Here is a 16,212-nt window from a genome sequence, read left to right on the forward strand (position 1 = left end):
CGCCTACCAGGAACCAGACGAGCAGCGCATGCGTTGAGTACCGCTCAGCATGCCCTCTCAATCTCAGAAGTGGCTTCTTGCTGCTGCCAATGTCCTCATACCCATCGCGGTGTTGACCTTCGCAGTCGGCTTCTTCCCCTACAAGCCCTTCATTCCTGGTCTCGCCGAGTATGAGACCCTGGAGTCTGGAGCGCCGCCCGAGGCTCCTTTCGACAAGGTTGTCTTTATGGTCGTGGACGCGCTGAGGAGGTATGTCAGAGGACCCATTGGCATTGCGCCTTTGCTAACGGCGACAGTGACTTTGTCTTCTCGAACAGCTCCGGCTTCGAGTTCACCCAAGGGTACGTCTTCTTCTTCCCTTTTACTATTGAGAAGCCTCCTGACATGCTTGCAGTTTGATATCGTCGGGCGCGGCTCTCCCATTCACCGCCCATGCAACCTCCCCGACCATTACCATGCCTCGCGTGAAGGCCATTACGACCGGCTCCATCCCATCCTTCCTCGACGTGATCCTGAACTTCGCCGAGTCCGACTCTACCTCGACCCTGGCGTCCCAAGACACGTGGCTTGCGCAGCTCAAGGCCAAGAAGGATGGAAAGCTTGTCATGTATGGCGATGACACTTGGTTGAAGCTGTTCCCGGAGACATTTGCCCGCGCGGATGGCACGTCCAGTTTCTTTGTTTCGGTTAGTGATATCTGTGAAATGTATATAAGGTCAATAGAGCTGAGCATTGGATGGCAGGACTTTACCGAAGTCGACAACAACGTGACGAGGCATGTCCCCGATGAGCTGCAAGCGAGTGACTGGAACGCCATGATCATGCATTACCTTGGGCTGGATCATATCGGCCACAAGACTGGGCCATTGGGGTAAGGGACGAGTTCAATTACATTGTTATGACTGCAACTGACATGCCTTCAGTCCCAACATGATCCCAAAGCAAGCGGAAATGGATGGCATTGTCAAGGAAATCTACCAAGCAATTGAGACACAGAAGCACCTGAAGAATACCCTGTTCGTCTTGTGCGGAGATCATGGCATGAACGACGGCGGCAACCACGGTGGCTCAGCCCCTGGCGAGACCTCTCCGGCCCTCGTCTTCATGTCTCCGAAGCTCAAGAAGATCTCCAAGGGGCTACCGTGCCCCACAGAGCCGAAGGAAGACTTTGACTACTACACCAAGATTGAGCAGTCAGATATTGCACCCACTCTTGCGGGACTTCTTGGTTTTCCAGTGCCTCTTAACAACCTGGGCGTCTTTATTACCGATTTCCTGCCTTTCTGGTCTAATGGTAGGTCCTTGAAACCTTCATCAAACCTTTTTATGGACACCTCCGGAAAACTGACTTGACTTAGGAAATGATCGGGCACAAATAATGCTCAGGAACGCTGTGCAGATACTCAATATCGTCAAAGCCACCTTCCCGGATCCTGCATTCGAGAACCCATTTACGGAAGTCAAATGTGATTCCATCAGCTCAGCTGGCAACGAGCTTGCTTGCAAGTGGCGGAAGGTTACGACTATCTTCCATGATGCGGGTGCTTATCGTCCCAAGCCGGACGACATTATCCCTCCGCTTGTTGATGTAAGATCCTCTCTGTGGAACATCATTTCTAACTTACTGACGAAAAACAGTTCTGTCGTTCAGCCCAGGATATCATGAGCAGCACAGCGAGCAACTACAACCTCGCTTTGCTCATTGCTGGTACGAGCATCGCGTTGCTCAGCTTAGGTCTTGCTTTTACTGCCCTTCGCCCTCTCAAGACTTCTGTCAGCAGTGCTGGTATTTTCTACACTGCTCTGGTCCTGCTGTACGGTATCATGATGTTCGCCAGCAGTTACGTGGAGGAAGAGCAACATTTCTGGTACTGGGCTACATCTGCCTGGTTTGTGTATCTCTTCGTCAACAAGTAAGTTCCCGTCTCAACCCTAGCAAGCAGGTCAAGGCCCTCGTTATTCAAGAGCCACCCGGATTGACAAATGCAACAGGTCCCGTAGGAGCCACGTCTTGACAGTAATTGGGCCCTCACTCGCCCTGCTCGCCTTGCACCGCCTAACCCGCCGTTGGAACCAAACGGGCCAAAAGTACGCCGGCGCGCCAGACATTGTGCACTCGGCTGTGCTCACCAACCCCGTTGTGCTGTGGACCTTGGTAGCGGGAACCTACCTGTGGCTGATGCTGCGTCTGCGCAGCCACATCTCGCGGCGGATGGGCCGGCAGCTGCAGACGTTCGCGACGGGAAACGCCGTGCTGCTCTGCGGCATTTCGTTCCTGTTCAAGCTGGCCTTCACAGCACGCGACGCACCGGAACTAGTGCGGGGCGCAAGCCCAGGCGCGATCGAGTTCCTCGAAGGGCTCAGCCTGGTGCGGCTGGCGCGAGTCGTCTTCATCGGAACGATCATGGGCGCAGCGTGGCTGTTCGCGCAGGAGAGAGGCCCCCTCTCGGGCCCGACGTCCGGGTCGCGGGCAATGGTGGCAGAGGGGCTGCACGACTTCCTGACGCTGCTGCTGCTGACGCAGACGCGCGCGCCCAACATCCCGCTCTTCCTGGTCTTCCGGGCGCAGCAGCACTTCCTGTCGCGGCTGCCGCCGCTGTCACCGACGGAGATCAGCACGACGACGCTGCTGCTGGCGCATGCATCCTTCTTCGCCCTCGGCAACAGCAACGCCATCTCCAGCATCGACCTCAGCAACGCCTACAACGGCGTCGCCAGCTACAACGTCGTGGCCGTCGGCGCGCTCATCTTCGTCGGCAACTGGGCCGGCCCCGTGTTCTGGGGCTGCGCGGGCGGGCTGCGCGTGCTGGAGGACGCGCGGTGGCGGCGCAACATGGAGGTGGTGCGGAGGCTGCAGGAGGCGAAGCGGGCAGCGGCGCAAGCGGCGGCGGGGAAGGCGTCGTCGTCGGCGCGCCGTGGCGTGCTACTGCGCGACCCGGCCGAGGGCATGTTTTTCGCGCATTTTGCGCGGCTGACGCTGTGGACTGCGGCGGCGCTGGGGGCGGTCATGGCGGCGTGCACGGTGCTGCGCAGCCATTTGTTTATCTGGACGGTGTTTAGCCCCAAGTATTTGTATGCCATGGCGTGGGGCGTGCTGTATCATTTGGTGGTTAGTGGCGGGTTGGGGGGCGCGCTGTGGTGGGCTGGTGGGGGCGTGGTGAGGAGGTAGGTAGGTAGGTAGGTAGATGGATAGTGCGGGGGTATGAGGGTGAGGGAGGAAGGGGCGTGTATAGTTGGAGTTGGGGTTGTAAGATAGTACGGGGTTGGTTTCGTGGTGGTGGTGGTGGTGGATGGGCGGCGGCCATGATCGATAGCGTAGGCGGGAGCTGGCGCTGAGTCTTGGGTGGGTGCTGCCCTTGCCATGCAGCGAGGGAGAGGGGGCTCAACTCTTTGGCTGATGATTGGGCTCGTGAGAGCCTTGGATCGTCGCTGGGGGTTTGGGGGAGAGGGAAGGCCTTCTCAGTATCGTGTGATTGGGCGGAAGCGTTTGTCTCTTTGCCTTTGATCGCCGATGGGAGGGTTGTACGTACGTAGGCATGATGGTGTCGTGCGAGGAACTGTCCGTATTTTCCACAAAGACGTATAGGACTACTTCCACTTTTTCCGTGGGCTCTGTGGAAAGGGGGAGTAGCTTGGGATGGGGCTGTAGATACGTATACGTGACGATTGCGAAACTGGCGCGGGTTTTTTATGGTGCACTTGTATACCTACGGAGTGGTTTGTATCGTCATAAGCAAGCACGATTGGACGGGCAAAAGAGCACCAACTCGTTCGAGTTTATACACTATAGACACATACCAGTAACCATAACTACACCCCACCACCCCACAAGCAAATCGTAGTAGTCATTACAACCCACTCCTTGTAGACCCAGTACAAATCTACCCTCACCTCCGTACCTACCTAGAAGATGCATGTAGAGGTATTCATTTACATTATCCCTGCCACGCTCCCTGCTCGTTACTTCGTAGATAGGTGTGGGTGGGTGTGCCTGCTTGGACTTCGGGAGCGTTTGGTCTGGCTCTGGGGGGGGGGAGTGGGCGTGGGGCAGATATCTTACTGGGTACTTGTTGGATCTGGACGATCTTGGGGGGTTTGACGGCTGGTTATGGTGGGTTGTAGTGTTGGGGATGGAGTGTGGTTGTCTGCTGCCATGTAGAGAGTGCAGTGGTGGAATCAAGGTATAGGTTGCCTGCCGCTGGTTTGGTTAGTATATGTTTCGGTTTGAGTTGGCTGCTTTGGGGACTGATTCTGGAATTTGCTTTGCCATCTGGAATGTAAATGGATTGCGGAGGTTGGGCGCCCGTCCACAGGGAACAAGGTCGAAGCGGAAGAAGCGCAGCACTTCAGATCTGGGGCTCAGGCTCAAAGGCCAACCCACCACGCTCTTGCCACCAAACACGGCATCTCATCTCACCGCAGCAATCCCCTTAACAACACGCTCACACGCAACAAGACGCGTTCTTGATTCGGAAACGTTTGGATTCGTAGACATGACTTTCTTTTTCAAAAGTCGCTGCGCTCAGAACCCCGAGCCGCATTCCCAGCTCGTCTTTGCCCGACCGACCGATGATTTCGCCAGCTCCCGGATGCTTCTATGCATACACACATACACATGCTGCTGCGCCCGCCGCCGCCGAAAAAAGACAGGACAGTCGTTCGACCGGCCAGTCAAACTAACTCCATATTTTTCTCCAACCCGGACACATCCTCCTCCTCCACTAAGACGCCGCCTAGATGATCGACCGACAACGAACGATTGATTTAGGCGGACTCGGCCTTCTTGCCCTTGAGACCCCTGGGCTTGACGGGCTTGTCAGCCTTGACGGGCTTCTGGCTGGCCTTGATGGCCGAGGCGCGGCGGACGGCCTCGTCGCGGAGGTCGGCGCGGTAGTGGCGCTTGACGGTCGAGTTGATGATGCTCTTGTAGGTCCTGCAGGGCATGGAATGTTAGCTTGTCCGTCCATTCTCTCGACATATTGCGCCAGCATTTCTTTCAATCCATCCAGCCGCCGTCGAGCCGCAAGCACGGCGCGCATTCCTTGCTGCTGCTGCTCGAGGCGACAGCGGCGGCGAAGGCGGGGGTGGTGATGGTAGCGGGGAACCGTGGGGTTACTGACTTGCGGGAGGAGGTGGAGGCGCCGTAGGTCGAGGACTGGATGGCGGAGGCGGGCTTGTTGGCCTTCTCGTTCTTCTTGATCAGGAGCTGGACGCCGCCCTTCTCAGCGGGCTGGACGCTGAAGGCCTGTAATCACAAAATCTACCGGTCAGCCAAAACCGCTCTCGTTTTCCAAATTCGTGCATTGTTGCGCGGTTGTATATATACCTTGTCGTTGACGAAACCCTCGTACTATAAATCAAATCCACGTCAGCCAATGTTGCTCGTACTTGCTGCAGCGGACTCGGGGGATTTCCGGACCTTCCTGGAGTGCTTGTTGAGGAGGTTGAGGGGGTCGCGCGAGAACTGGACACCGCCGGACTGCTTGCGCTTGAGGAGGAAAGCGCTGTTGTTGCCTGCGGGGGGGAAGCTCGAGGTCAGCGATGCCAGGGCGAAAAGCCAGACACGGGCGACTCACGGGTAACCTCCCAGACGAGGTCGGCAGAGATGTTGGAAGCCATTGCGATAGTCGGAGATGTCGTCGTTCTTGCGGTCGGCCGTTCGAGTGTCGTTGTCGCTGGTAGTATCGCTTTGGGTGCGCGTTGTCGAAAATCGTCTAACCAGCCAATGGCCGACTAGCGGCGTCGGGGCGAGGAACAACTCTTTCGCCGACGTAGTCAGGGCTCGGGACGCTCGGACTCTGACCTCACGCGCCGGGTTGCGCTTGCGAATTATAATCCCCGTCCGCCAACGTCGCTCCCGCATAAGCTACGCTACGCATTACACACGAACTCATCCGCTGCCTGCCTGCTTGATGCATCGCGCGCCGCCTTGGCTTGCTCACGCTATCGCGCCGAGTTAACTACTCTACTCTACACTTAGGACTGTTACCTGTTTTCTTTCATCTCGCCTCGTCCCGTTCCGGCCCTGCCGCGCAAGTGCTCAGCCACCACCACCGCGACTACGACGACGACACCCCGTCGCCCACTACTCTACCAAAACATCACGGCACCCCGCCGGGGAGAAAACCCACTCCCTCAAAACTACCAGCCTAGACCCCACAACACCGCCACCATGATCAACAACGTCTACCTCTTCTACTCCGTCACCATCTTCGTCCTCCTCGCCGCAACCCGTACGTCTCCGCACCCCACGTCCCCCCCAAATCCCCAAAAGCCACGTCCCAAAACTAACCCCCTCTCCCGCCAAACAGTCGCCTACCTAACGCGCCACCACTGGCTGCACGCGCTGCCCAACAACCCCTTCGCGCGCTGGTTCTACACGCGGCTCCCCAGCTCCTTCGCCGCCGACATCGAGTCGGGCTTCTCGTCGGCGCACTTCGACCTCGCCGGCAACGTCGCCGACGGCGACTCCCGCGCCGGCCTCGACGACGTCGCCAAAGCGGAGATCAGGAAAATCATGAAGGCCCGCCGCGTCGGCTTCGATGAGGCCCGGAGGATCTTCACCGAGGCCCGCTTCGCGCGCAATGGCATTGGTCCGGACGGCAGGCCGCGCGACCCCAAGTTTGTCAGCTTCTCGTGAGCGGGGAGACCGTGTGTGGGAGGGTGCGTGCGTTTGGGTTGTTGGGTGGGGGAGGAGGGGAAAGCAGGAGGCGCGGAAGGGAGTTGGGGGAGGGTTTGGATCGAACGGATATCCACACTTTGCTTGATTTCAGCGAGCACCGGGCGTTCATGGTTTGAAATCGGGTTGGTCTTTTTTTGTGCGGATTCGCAGCGTCGCGTTTCGCAACTGCCACTGGAGTGTCCTCCATTTTCCTTGCTTTACTTTTCTTTATCTTCTCTCATACCACCGAGTTTCACTCATCTCATTATCAGTCATCGTTGGTCAGTAAAAGACCTCAGCTTCTTACAATAACAAGCTTCACTATGCACGGACCGGGCTCGCATTGCTGTGCGCAAGAGCGTTATTTACTTGCTCATCGCTATGAAAGCGGTATAGACTACTTACTTCCGTTCTAACCATGTCATCCTGTACGCCGTGTTCGCCGGAGATCGTATCTCAATCAATTCCATCCACCAGAAAAGCAGGGTATCCTTCGAATTTATGACGATCCGTGGGCAAACTCTATTGACCTCCAGGGAAAAACGTTCCCTAAGCCATAAGTCACCTCGCCAATCACCGCTTGCCATAGGGCTGCTGGAATCCAGGAGGGAATCCGGGAGGGGCAGCGCCGGGAGGGGCGAAGCCCGGGGGAGGAAAGCCAGGAGGCGGGGCAAAACCGGCTGGAGGAGCCGGGACAGGCGGAAAAGCTCCGCCCGGAGGAGGGGCGGAGAAGCCCGGGGGAGTGAAGCCCATCGGGCCACCGTAACCAGCCTGCGAAGGAGGGGGACGAGCCGGGAGACCTGACGGAGGAGGCGGGAGCGGGGTGGTTGCGACAGGAGTACGAGCCTGCTGAGCCGGGGGCGGAACGGCATTGTAGGCCTGGAATCCAGCCGGGCCGGGAGGCGGGGTCGGGACGTGAGGGGCGCCGCTGTTGAGCATGGCGGCCGGAGCGACCGGAGCAGCGGGCGTCGGCTGGGAATAAAACTGAGGGGGCATCGGCTGGGTAGGTGCCGATACGTTGTGCTGGCGAGCTTGGGCGGCAAGCATACGCTCCGCCTCGTCGCCGTGGCGTTCACCCTTTCCGTCCTTCTTATAGGCGTACTGAACTGAGATCTCCTTGTTCATGAGGTACTGGCCGTTCATGTTGGCAATGGCATCATCGGAGGCCTCGAAGGTGCCAAAAGAGACAAAACCGTAACCCTTGGAGAGGTTGGCCTCGTCGCGGGCAACCTGTTGTACATGAGTCAGCTACATGTCGCGCGACATCTCAAATATGGAGGGAGGTCTACCTTCGGGGCGGCGACCAACGGACCAAAACGCCCAAAGGTGTCGAATAGGGTCTTCTCGTCAACCATGGGGTCAAGGTTGCCGACAAAGAGCTCGGCGCCAACTTCAACGGCCTTCTGCTTGTCGGCCGAAGCTTTGTTGACACGGATGGGCTTGCCGTAAAGGCGGACTTGGTTCATGACCTTGGCGGCATAGTCGGCATCTTCTTCAGTCTGGAACTCGACGAAACCGTAACCCTGGTGCGTCTGGGTGACACGATCTTTCGGAAGGTGGACGTTGACAATGCGACCGACCTGGAGCATAAGCTCCCACACTAAAGCATCGGTAACACGTTCGTCAAGGTTGCCGACATAAACGGTAGCTTCCTTATCTTGCTCCCTAGCATACCGTTGTTCGGCCCTGCGTTAGAATTGCACCTGAGTTTCCGGGATGGTGTTAAGGCTGACTAACCAGTGCCTGGGACCGCCAGCAAATGCCATGGTTGCGGAGGTGCTGTTGTTTGTTTCTGTTGGTAGATCTTGAGGTGCAACAGACGCGGCGATGATGCAGGTTCGGCCGGCGACGCGCGACAAAATATGGGGGACGCGCTAGTCCAGGCGGCGGGCGCCGGCAGAAATCGAGCAAAAGTCTCCACGGCTTGCTCGTCGTCACCATCGCCGACAGCTGCTGCGCCCAAGACTACCTCAACCGATCTCCGCCACGCCCGCATCCATCATGTTCACCCTGTCCGAGGAGACCAAGGTACGCGTGCGCGCCTTATTTGCGCCGTCCATTTCACTGACAATGCCGCAGGAGCGCATCTCCAAGCTCATCGACGTTTCCCGCGTCGCCGTCCACTAGTATGCTTCCCTTGCGCCTTGCTCGGATCCTCATCTGACCTTCTCCAGTGGTTACCTGCCTCTGATTCTCTACCTTGGTCCGTCCCCGCTGGTCCTTTGCTGGTCCGCCCCACTAACCTCTCCCAGGCTGGTCGCACAGCACGCCGCGCCCTCCCGTCATCAGGCTCTTCAACCCTCTCGCATAAACGCGTCGAGTGGAATGTAAACTTTTCTCGCAAAACTGTACAATACGATACCTTATGGCGGTTTGAAAAACTTGGCGAAACGATTAGCATGTCACGAATTACATGCCGTCCGAGGTTTCCCGGTGTAGAAAAATCACCATATGACGTCTTTGAAGGCGTCATAAAAATAGAAATCATAGACGGACATAGTATTCTTTCCATTAACATGCTCCCATAATTATGTTCTGATTATCTTACAATATCCATACTCACCACTCCCACTGGTCACGCGCTGTCAATCAATTGCCTCCTGCGCGCTAATTACGCAGATTATCGAAGAGCGCACATCAAGCTACACTTAAACACTGCAGTATCAGGAGTTCCCGTCACAGCTCCGGCAACAGTATCATCGTCTGTTGCACCTCCTTCACCTTGTCCAGAAACAGCTTCTTGTCGATCGCCGTCGCAAACTCCACCTTGGCGCCCGTGATCCACTTCTTCCCGCTCACTTTCTCCTCATCTTGCGACACCATGGAAGCCGCCACCGCCCCATCCGACTCCCGCCTCCGCTGCCCGCTACCGCTTCGTCCCTCGGGCGTGTGGGGAATCTTCAGATCTCTGATCCTGACTGCCTTCTCGCCGTCCCCTTTGACTCTGATGGGCACAGCGCTCGAGTTCAAGTAAAAGGCGAGATAACCATTGCGGAAGTGCGCGCTAAAGTGGATCATGGCGATGACGCCCCCGGTCTCGTAGTCACGCCATAGGCGCAGATTCTCCATGCCGCACATCTGCTCCTGGTATGTGAGTATACCCGCAAGGCCATCGTGGATGCGCAGCGTCTTGTTGGTCTGATAGGTGCCAATAAGCTGCCGACCCATGAGCTCGTTTTGAAAGAGCGTGGCACCTGTGCAAATGGTCAGCGTATTTCAAGGTCAGAGCAAAAGTGGCGGGTGTACTTTTGACATCTTCAAAATCGTACGTTATCCAGCTCGTTTTGGCAACCTTGAGGGGCTTGGAGCCATAGGTCACATCGTGGAATTTGAGCTCCGCGAGGACGGGAAGAGATATCTTCTCAGGCGAGAAAAACGAGACATACGGTATGATCTCCACACCATCGGCCACTACACGTGTTAGCACAGTGAACGAGAATGTGGGGAGAAAATAAAGAACCAACTTACGCTTCTGCTGCAGCCTCACCGCCCGGTCGTCGCTCAACGCCCAGATGCTCGTGATCATCCGGATCGAGCCATCCGGCCGCTCATCCTGCTTCCGGACAACGCAGATCCGACAAGCCTCCATGGCCTTGTACGTTTCAACTTCGAGCGGCCTCGTCTCGTCCTCCGGCGGGGCGACATAGTCGACAGCCTTGCCGCGGACGTCGCACAAGATGGCTGAATTGCGGAAGGCCGCGCGCTCGAACTCCTCGGTCTGGGATCTAGTTGTTGCGGAGCGCTCAAGCACTATCTTGTCCACATAGGGCGCCGGTGAACCACATTCAAGAGGCGAGCCGAATCCGTCGACGAGCTCAGGATCCGGATCAGGCGGGATGGCCGGCGGCGGGAGAATGGGCAAGCTAAACGAGGCGCGCAGTTCGTCTACTGCTGAGGGTGGCTGCGCCTCTGCCTCGTCGGCATCGCGTACGGCGGGCAGGTCCGCACTGCCTTCGGCGCGCCACCGTGATTGCCTCCTGGCAGATGGGCCCGGGGAGCCGGTGATACTCGACCGCGACGCTGGGTAGCCACCGCTCAAGCGCCGCGTGTCGGAGGTATCGGAAACAGTCGGTGCATTGCTGATATCCGACTCGCGCCGGTTGTAGTGATTCTGCGTCTGAGCCCAGTCGATAGGCCGGATTTCGGGCGAGCGCTGCGGCGTCAGCGGGCCGTTGCCGATGCGCAAAGGCTCGGGTATTGGCTCGATCTCAGGCGTCACTGGCCACAGGGGCGTAGTGGTGCCGTGGGACATCCTCTCCATAGCCGGCAGGGCCGGGCTGCGGCCGGCTATGGAGACGATGATCCTGTGGACTTCCTGAATCTTGTCGCTCAGATCGCCGGTCACTTGGCCATGGATTTCGTCGATCTTTTCGGCCATGGGCGCAACGGTGCTTTGAAGCTGCGCGAGTGATTTGCTGAGATGAGTTGTAAGTAAGTCTTGGGGGCAGAGAAACGAACTAAGTGGACATACCTTTGCAGTGCTTGCATGGTCAAGGAAATGGTGCTCGTGTGCATATGCAACATGTTCCTTAATGCCTGGATATTCCCGCCCTCAGTTGTCCACATCATCTTCTTAAAGTTAGACAGCACAAGCTCGCTCCAGGAGCGCTCAACGCTAAATCCACTGCTGGTGCGGTGGCGCGTGATGACCTGGTAGTGCTCGACGAGACTCTCGAGGTCGCGGAGGGTCTGGCGGCACGCGAGCAGTATGGTCGCAACGCCAGACTGCGTGTTGGCATCGGCACGCGCAATGATGCTGTCCGAATCCGCGAACAGCGTCTCTGCTAGCATCTTCAGCGCGCGCGCTAGCCCGTTCATCTCAGTCTCGACCTCAAGGAACTCGGCGGGTGCGCTGTGCCGACCGGACGTGAAGGCGCGGCCGAGCTTCCAGGCGAGCTGGGAGAGCATCAAGATGTCTCCTATTTGGAGGGCGCCTGCCATGGTTGCTAATGTTGTTACTGCTGCTGTGGCCGCGTGAGATGTGAGCTACCTAGGTACGCCCACTTGGGCCTTTCGTGGTCAGACGCCCTCGGTACTTGGTTGCTGTCAGTGTCGTCGTACAGATGTCTCTCCCCGGCTCTTAATCGATCGACAAAAACTATAGGCGGCAATCAGGAACCAGGAACCAGGACAAGAAGCAGTAGTGGCAGTCGTAGTCGCACGCACCCACGCAGGGGAAGGGAGAGAAAGAAGTAAAGGTGTGGCAGGCAGACAGGGAGGCAATGCCTCATCCTCCAAGCGCTGCCTCGCCCGCAGGTCAGAGGCCCGCATGGCATGGCCGTGCCGCCGCTGCATCTGGCCTTTCGCACGAGCACGATTGCGCAACATCGCGGGGGCTTTGACCTGGGTTGCGAGGCGGCGCGCTCTACACGTGGGGTGCGTCGCGCGCTGTGAGTGGGCAGCGCGTCAACACCACGGGGTCGGGGGCGCGGCTGCCGGGATTGTCACTCGCTTGTGGCGGTGCGAGCCGCGTGCGCGTGCTGCCTGGAATCACCTTGCCGCTCTCCCGCTGCCCGCTTGATTCGTAGTCCTGTAGTCTTCCAGGCGCCCATATGCAATAGCACATCTGCCATGTCTTCCTATTGGCATTTCGCCCTTCACAAGCCTCCGGAAGAGGTCGCGGTTAACTATAGATTACAATCGATAAAATCGTTCAGCTTTGTTCAGCCCTTCGAACAAGCAAAATGCTTCCGCTGAATTGCAGCCTGTCCGTAGCCTTGTATGACGTCATGTCCAAGCTATATCAATAACGCAACAGCCTCATTAATGAGAGCCGTACTGCTGCTTTCATCCAAACATACCCGCGAGGAATGAAAATGTTCAAGTTGGTGGGATGAATGTTGGAAGTGCAACATTGAAGTGGATTGATAATTGGAAGAATGACTAGGAACAAAAAGAAATCCGGCGGCATTTTAAAGGACACGTAGAGAAGTGAAGACTGCTGCTCAGTATCTTCGCTGGCAGATCTTCCGCATGGCTTGCCCGAAGCTGTTTGCGTACGAAAATAGAGACATGGAGTATCCCATGAGCTGTTTGAGAGGCTTATAAATACTGATATCCGAAACTGCATAATCGTAGTAGATTGCAGCCGAACTAACTGGAACGGTTAGAGCAGGTCGAGGCTTTCCACAAACGTATGATCTTAATGTCAGTATCAACAGACACAAGTGAATTAAATAAATCAAATGAATCGATTGAGAGAATGAACAGATGACCGAGTTTCGCCCAATGCCCTACCAAGAAGCGAAATAGGAGTGAAGAAGCGTCGTGTAGTAATAGCTGCTTGCTAATTGGCTGGATGTTTGACACGTCTCAGGTCACGTTGTTAGGCTCTTTCCATGATCATGATCGGACAATGGTGTTTCGCGCGCAAATAATTGGAATGGTACAGAATGGGTCGCAGGTATTCCCGATGGCGATTCTGGGTGGAGCATCATCTAGTCCCAAAGTCTGTTTGTTCGTATGTACAATGCCGGATATAATTTGAAAGCACCAGATCGGGTCCTTGAAGAAGCGCCGTGGCTCTCCGTGTTGCCCTCAGTGGTCCCAAGGGTGCTTCCAGCCCATGAGCGCAGCGCCGTCCTTCTTGGCGCGGTACATCAACTGTAACTCCGGTCAGCGGCGGATCACGCATGGCAGGCAAAACGGCATACGAAGAACCACATGCTAGCGCCGAGGCCGGTAGCAAAGAAGCGGTAGAGAGGGCGCACAGGGTGAACGTGGATGGGGTGGCCGCCGTGGCCTGCAGGACCGTGACCAGCCATTGTGTGAGATTCTGCCCGTCGTTAGCTGCGGGGCATCACAAGGGGCCGAGCGAGAGCACTCATGGTGCGGTCACTGACGTTGGAAGCTCAATGTATGGTTGTTGCAGCGGATAGTATGGACTGAGGTTGCGCGGTGAGATCGCCAGTCCCCCGAAGCGGGCGGTACGAAAGGCTTGGCGATCGTCGGCTGGCTGGTTCGCCCTTCAGTTCTGAGCACCTCCCGCACGCGTGGCAGTGATTGCGCATCTGCGCGACACAGCCTGACAATCGACTAAACAACCCCATCGGCGCCGTCGCAACATTCCTTGGTTCTTTGACGCTTTGGATGGCGGCCATCCGGACAACGAAAGCCCCCGTCCGCCCATAGCCTTCATGTCGCGACACAAGTCCCGCGACCATCCATTCTCGAATCTTGCACCTTAGGGACCTGCCCGCTCCATCTCACCTGCTCTCCGTCCGACACCCACTTCCTCGCGTTCGCCCATCATGGCGCAAGCTCCTTCGCACTCGCCCGCGCCGGGCCTCGCCCATCGCAGATTCACGGGATGCTCCAGGATTGTCGATTATGAGGTCATGGGAAAGCTTGGAGAGGGTACTTTTGGGCGAGTCTAACACCTCCGCCGCTCAGTTGGCACCATGCCGATGCACCGTGCTGACCGATGATGCAGTGAAGTTCACAAAGCTCGTTCACGAAAGACCGGCACGATCTACGCCCTCAAAAAGATCCTCATGCACAATGAGAAGGATGGCGTATGAGCGACCCCTGTTGCCGAATCAGCTGGCAGTGGCTAACATGTCGCTCAGTTTCCTATCACGGCTCTTCGCGAGATCAAGTTGCTTAAGTTACTTTCACACCGAAACGTGCTCAAGCTCGAGGAGATGGCAGTGGAAAGGACGAAGGGTATGTAAACATGGGTGTGCAGGTACAGCTCATAACTAACAAACTACCAGGAGAAGGGCGGAAACGCGCAATCCTCTACATGGTCACTCCCTATATGGACCATGATCTTTCCGGCCTTCTCGACAACCCCGAAGTCCGCTTCACCGAACCACAGATCAAATGCTACATGCTGCAATTGCTCGAGGGCTTGAGATATCTCCACGACGTATGCGGTAATCTGCGGTCTCATGCAATCGGAGAATGCTAACCCTGGTACAGAACCGTATATTGCACCGCGATATGAAAGCTGCCAACCTGTTGATCAACAACAAGGGCATTCTCCAAATCGCCGACTTTGGTTTAGCACGCCATTTCGATGAACCTCCACCAAAACCGGGTTCAGGGGGTGGCGAGGCTAAGAGAGACTACACAGCCTTGGTCGTCACGCGTTGGTATCGCCCTCCTGAGCTACTTCTTCAGCTGCGCCGTTACACCTGCGCCATTGACATGTGGGGAGCAGGCTGTGTTTTTGGTGAAATGTTCAAGAGGAAGCCCATTTTGGCAGGCAATAGCGATCTCAACCAAGCTCATATCATATTCGATCTTGTTGGTACGCCGACTGAAGAGAACATGCCTGGATGGTCATCCTTGCCTGGGTGCGAGGGCGTCAGGCAGTTTGCACCCCGCAAGGGCAACCTTGGCCATGTTTTCAGAGAGTAAGTAAAGTTGTTGCAAGATATTTTTTTTGCAGAGCTGACCGAAATTACAGTCAGGGCTCCTTGGCAATTTCTCTTCTGAACGAGCTCTTGAAACTTGATTGGAGGAAGCGGATAAACGCCATAGATGCATTGGAACATCCATACTTCAAGGAATACCCCTATCCCGCTAAACCTGAAGAGCTTCCAAGCTTCTCAGATTCCCATGAACTGGATAGGCGGAATGCGCGCGGCAAACAGCAGGCACTTCCACCAGCACCAGCCGGCGGCACTGTAGGAATGGGACCAAACCCGAACGGCGGATGGGGGCCTGAGGTACCTCCGAATGGAGGCCCCTATATGAATGGTGATCGGTACGGACGATATGCACAAGACAGGGGACCACCAGGAGCCGTGCCGCCAGGACCCCCTCCAAGAGGGTATGAAGGCAGAATACCACCAGGAGCATATGATCATCGCGGTCCGCCTCCGAACTACCGACGCCAACCGTGGGGACACGACAATATGCCGTACTCTGGCCCTCCTGGTGGACGACACAACCTCCCACCACCTCCTCCGGAAGGAAGTAGACATCCTCTCCCACACCCACCAACCAATCGGGCGTACGGCAATGCTAGAGCGGGAGGAAACGTGGATACCTACATTCCTAGCTACAGTGCGGCAGCAGCAGAAAGCGGTCGTCGGGGATCAAGAGACAGAGACGACCGTAGCTCCCGCGAAAGGAGCGGGCCACCGTCACGCGATGAACGGCGAGGATTCAGAGACCGCGAGTCTGGCCTGGATTACGGCGAGGGTGGGCGCCGCGGAACGCGTAGTAGGAGCCCTGATCGAGACCGATACGACCGTCGCGACCGGGACCGCGACAGGGACCGCGACCGGGACATCTACAGGCGATGAGGGTAGTTAGAGGGGAAGAGTTGGTTGAGGTCGAGGTCGAAGGACTCATAAAATGGCATGTTTCTTGGCGCACAAAGGAGTACGGGGTATCAAACGTGGTTGGGTTGCATAGCGCGGCGCAATCGGAGGGCCCGGGTGCTATGAGGGACGCTGACGAAACAAGGGGATACCCGTTACTGTAGCAGTAGGCCAGGCTTCTAGAATTGGATTCACGACAATTGGGTCGACGTGGCGTGGTGCGGCTAGTGACGCAATTGGGTGAGCGGGAAAAAAATGAACAATGGGCGGGTAGGG

General features: G+C 56.8%; 8 protein-coding genes across 8 annotated transcripts; 4 read left to right on the plus strand and 4 right to left on the minus strand.

The window, feature by feature from the left end:
- Nucleotides 1-49: 49 nt before the first annotated feature.
- Nucleotides 50-3,169, plus strand: K452DRAFT_297392 (uncharacterized protein; the record flags this gene model as incomplete). The annotated part of the gene is made up of 8 exons (XM_033542020.1): nucleotides 50-249; nucleotides 297-341; nucleotides 395-686; nucleotides 744-871; nucleotides 924-1,294; nucleotides 1,359-1,588; nucleotides 1,639-1,913; nucleotides 1,993-3,169. The coding sequence occupies 8 exons, from the start codon at nucleotides 50-52 to the stop codon at nucleotides 3,167-3,169; spliced, it is 2,718 nt and encodes a 905-aa protein (XP_033398584.1).
- A 1,454-nt stretch (nucleotides 3,170-4,623) lies between these two features.
- On the minus strand, nucleotides 4,624-5,671 carry K452DRAFT_286501 (uncharacterized protein). The gene is made up of 5 exons (XM_033540306.1): nucleotides 5,577-5,671; nucleotides 5,420-5,514; nucleotides 5,327-5,350; nucleotides 5,121-5,245; nucleotides 4,624-4,933 (listed from the first exon to the last, which is right to left on the minus strand). The coding sequence occupies exons 1-5, from the start codon at nucleotides 5,617-5,619 to the stop codon at nucleotides 4,765-4,767; spliced, it is 456 nt and encodes a 151-aa protein (XP_033398585.1). The 5' UTR covers nucleotides 5,620-5,671; the 3' UTR covers nucleotides 4,624-4,764.
- A 501-nt stretch (nucleotides 5,672-6,172) lies between these two features.
- Nucleotides 6,173-6,640, plus strand: K452DRAFT_326109 (uncharacterized protein; the record flags this gene model as incomplete). Its single annotated transcript, XM_033544825.1, has 2 exons — nucleotides 6,173-6,233; nucleotides 6,312-6,640. 2 exons carry the CDS (start codon nucleotides 6,173-6,175, stop codon nucleotides 6,638-6,640), a joined length of 390 nt encoding a protein of 129 aa, XP_033398586.1.
- Nucleotides 6,641-7,234: 594 nt separating this feature from the next.
- K452DRAFT_326110 (uncharacterized protein) lies at nucleotides 7,235-8,427 on the minus strand (the record flags this gene model as incomplete). Its single annotated transcript, XM_033544826.1, has 3 exons — nucleotides 7,235-7,891; nucleotides 7,951-8,326; nucleotides 8,399-8,427. 3 exons carry the CDS (start codon nucleotides 8,425-8,427, stop codon nucleotides 7,235-7,237), a joined length of 1,062 nt encoding a protein of 353 aa, XP_033398587.1.
- Nucleotides 8,428-8,603: 176 nt separating this feature from the next.
- K452DRAFT_286504 (uncharacterized protein) lies at nucleotides 8,604-9,058 on the plus strand. The gene is made up of 4 exons (XM_033540307.1): nucleotides 8,604-8,689; nucleotides 8,741-8,787; nucleotides 8,836-8,864; nucleotides 8,914-9,058. The coding sequence occupies exons 1-4, from the start codon at nucleotides 8,663-8,665 to the stop codon at nucleotides 8,970-8,972; spliced, it is 162 nt and encodes a 53-aa protein (XP_033398588.1). The 5' UTR covers nucleotides 8,604-8,662; the 3' UTR covers nucleotides 8,973-9,058.
- Nucleotides 9,059-9,159: 101 nt separating this feature from the next.
- Nucleotides 9,160-11,955, minus strand: K452DRAFT_269403 (uncharacterized protein). The gene is made up of 4 exons (XM_033538941.1): nucleotides 11,133-11,955; nucleotides 10,130-11,076; nucleotides 9,908-10,072; nucleotides 9,160-9,855 (listed from the first exon to the last, which is right to left on the minus strand). The coding sequence occupies exons 1-4, from the start codon at nucleotides 11,600-11,602 to the stop codon at nucleotides 9,338-9,340; spliced, it is 2,100 nt and encodes a 699-aa protein (XP_033398589.1). The 5' UTR covers nucleotides 11,603-11,955; the 3' UTR covers nucleotides 9,160-9,337.
- Nucleotides 11,956-12,829: 874 nt separating this feature from the next.
- Nucleotides 12,830-13,547, minus strand: K452DRAFT_286507 (uncharacterized protein). Its single transcript, XM_033540308.1, has 3 exons — nucleotides 13,504-13,547; nucleotides 13,315-13,436; nucleotides 12,830-13,264 (listed from the first exon to the last, which is right to left on the minus strand). The coding sequence occupies exons 2-3, from the start codon at nucleotides 13,423-13,425 to the stop codon at nucleotides 13,199-13,201; spliced, it is 177 nt and encodes a 58-aa protein (XP_033398590.1). The 5' UTR covers nucleotides 13,426-13,436; nucleotides 13,504-13,547; the 3' UTR covers nucleotides 12,830-13,198.
- Nucleotides 13,548-13,657: 110 nt separating this feature from the next.
- Nucleotides 13,658-16,185, plus strand: K452DRAFT_357943 (uncharacterized protein). The gene is made up of 6 exons (XM_033546154.1): nucleotides 13,658-14,027; nucleotides 14,094-14,175; nucleotides 14,230-14,326; nucleotides 14,377-14,531; nucleotides 14,585-15,021; nucleotides 15,075-16,185. Exons 1-6 carry the CDS (start codon nucleotides 13,912-13,914, stop codon nucleotides 15,916-15,918), a joined length of 1,731 nt encoding a protein of 576 aa, XP_033398591.1. The 5' UTR covers nucleotides 13,658-13,911; the 3' UTR covers nucleotides 15,919-16,185.
- Nucleotides 16,186-16,212: the final 27 nt, after the last annotated feature.

This window comes from Aplosporella prunicola (assembly GCF_010093885.1).
Source record: "Aplosporella prunicola CBS 121167 unplaced genomic scaffold K452scaffold_10, whole genome shotgun sequence".
Classification (NCBI taxonomy): Eukaryota; Fungi; Ascomycota; class Dothideomycetes; order Botryosphaeriales; family Aplosporellaceae; genus Aplosporella; species Aplosporella prunicola.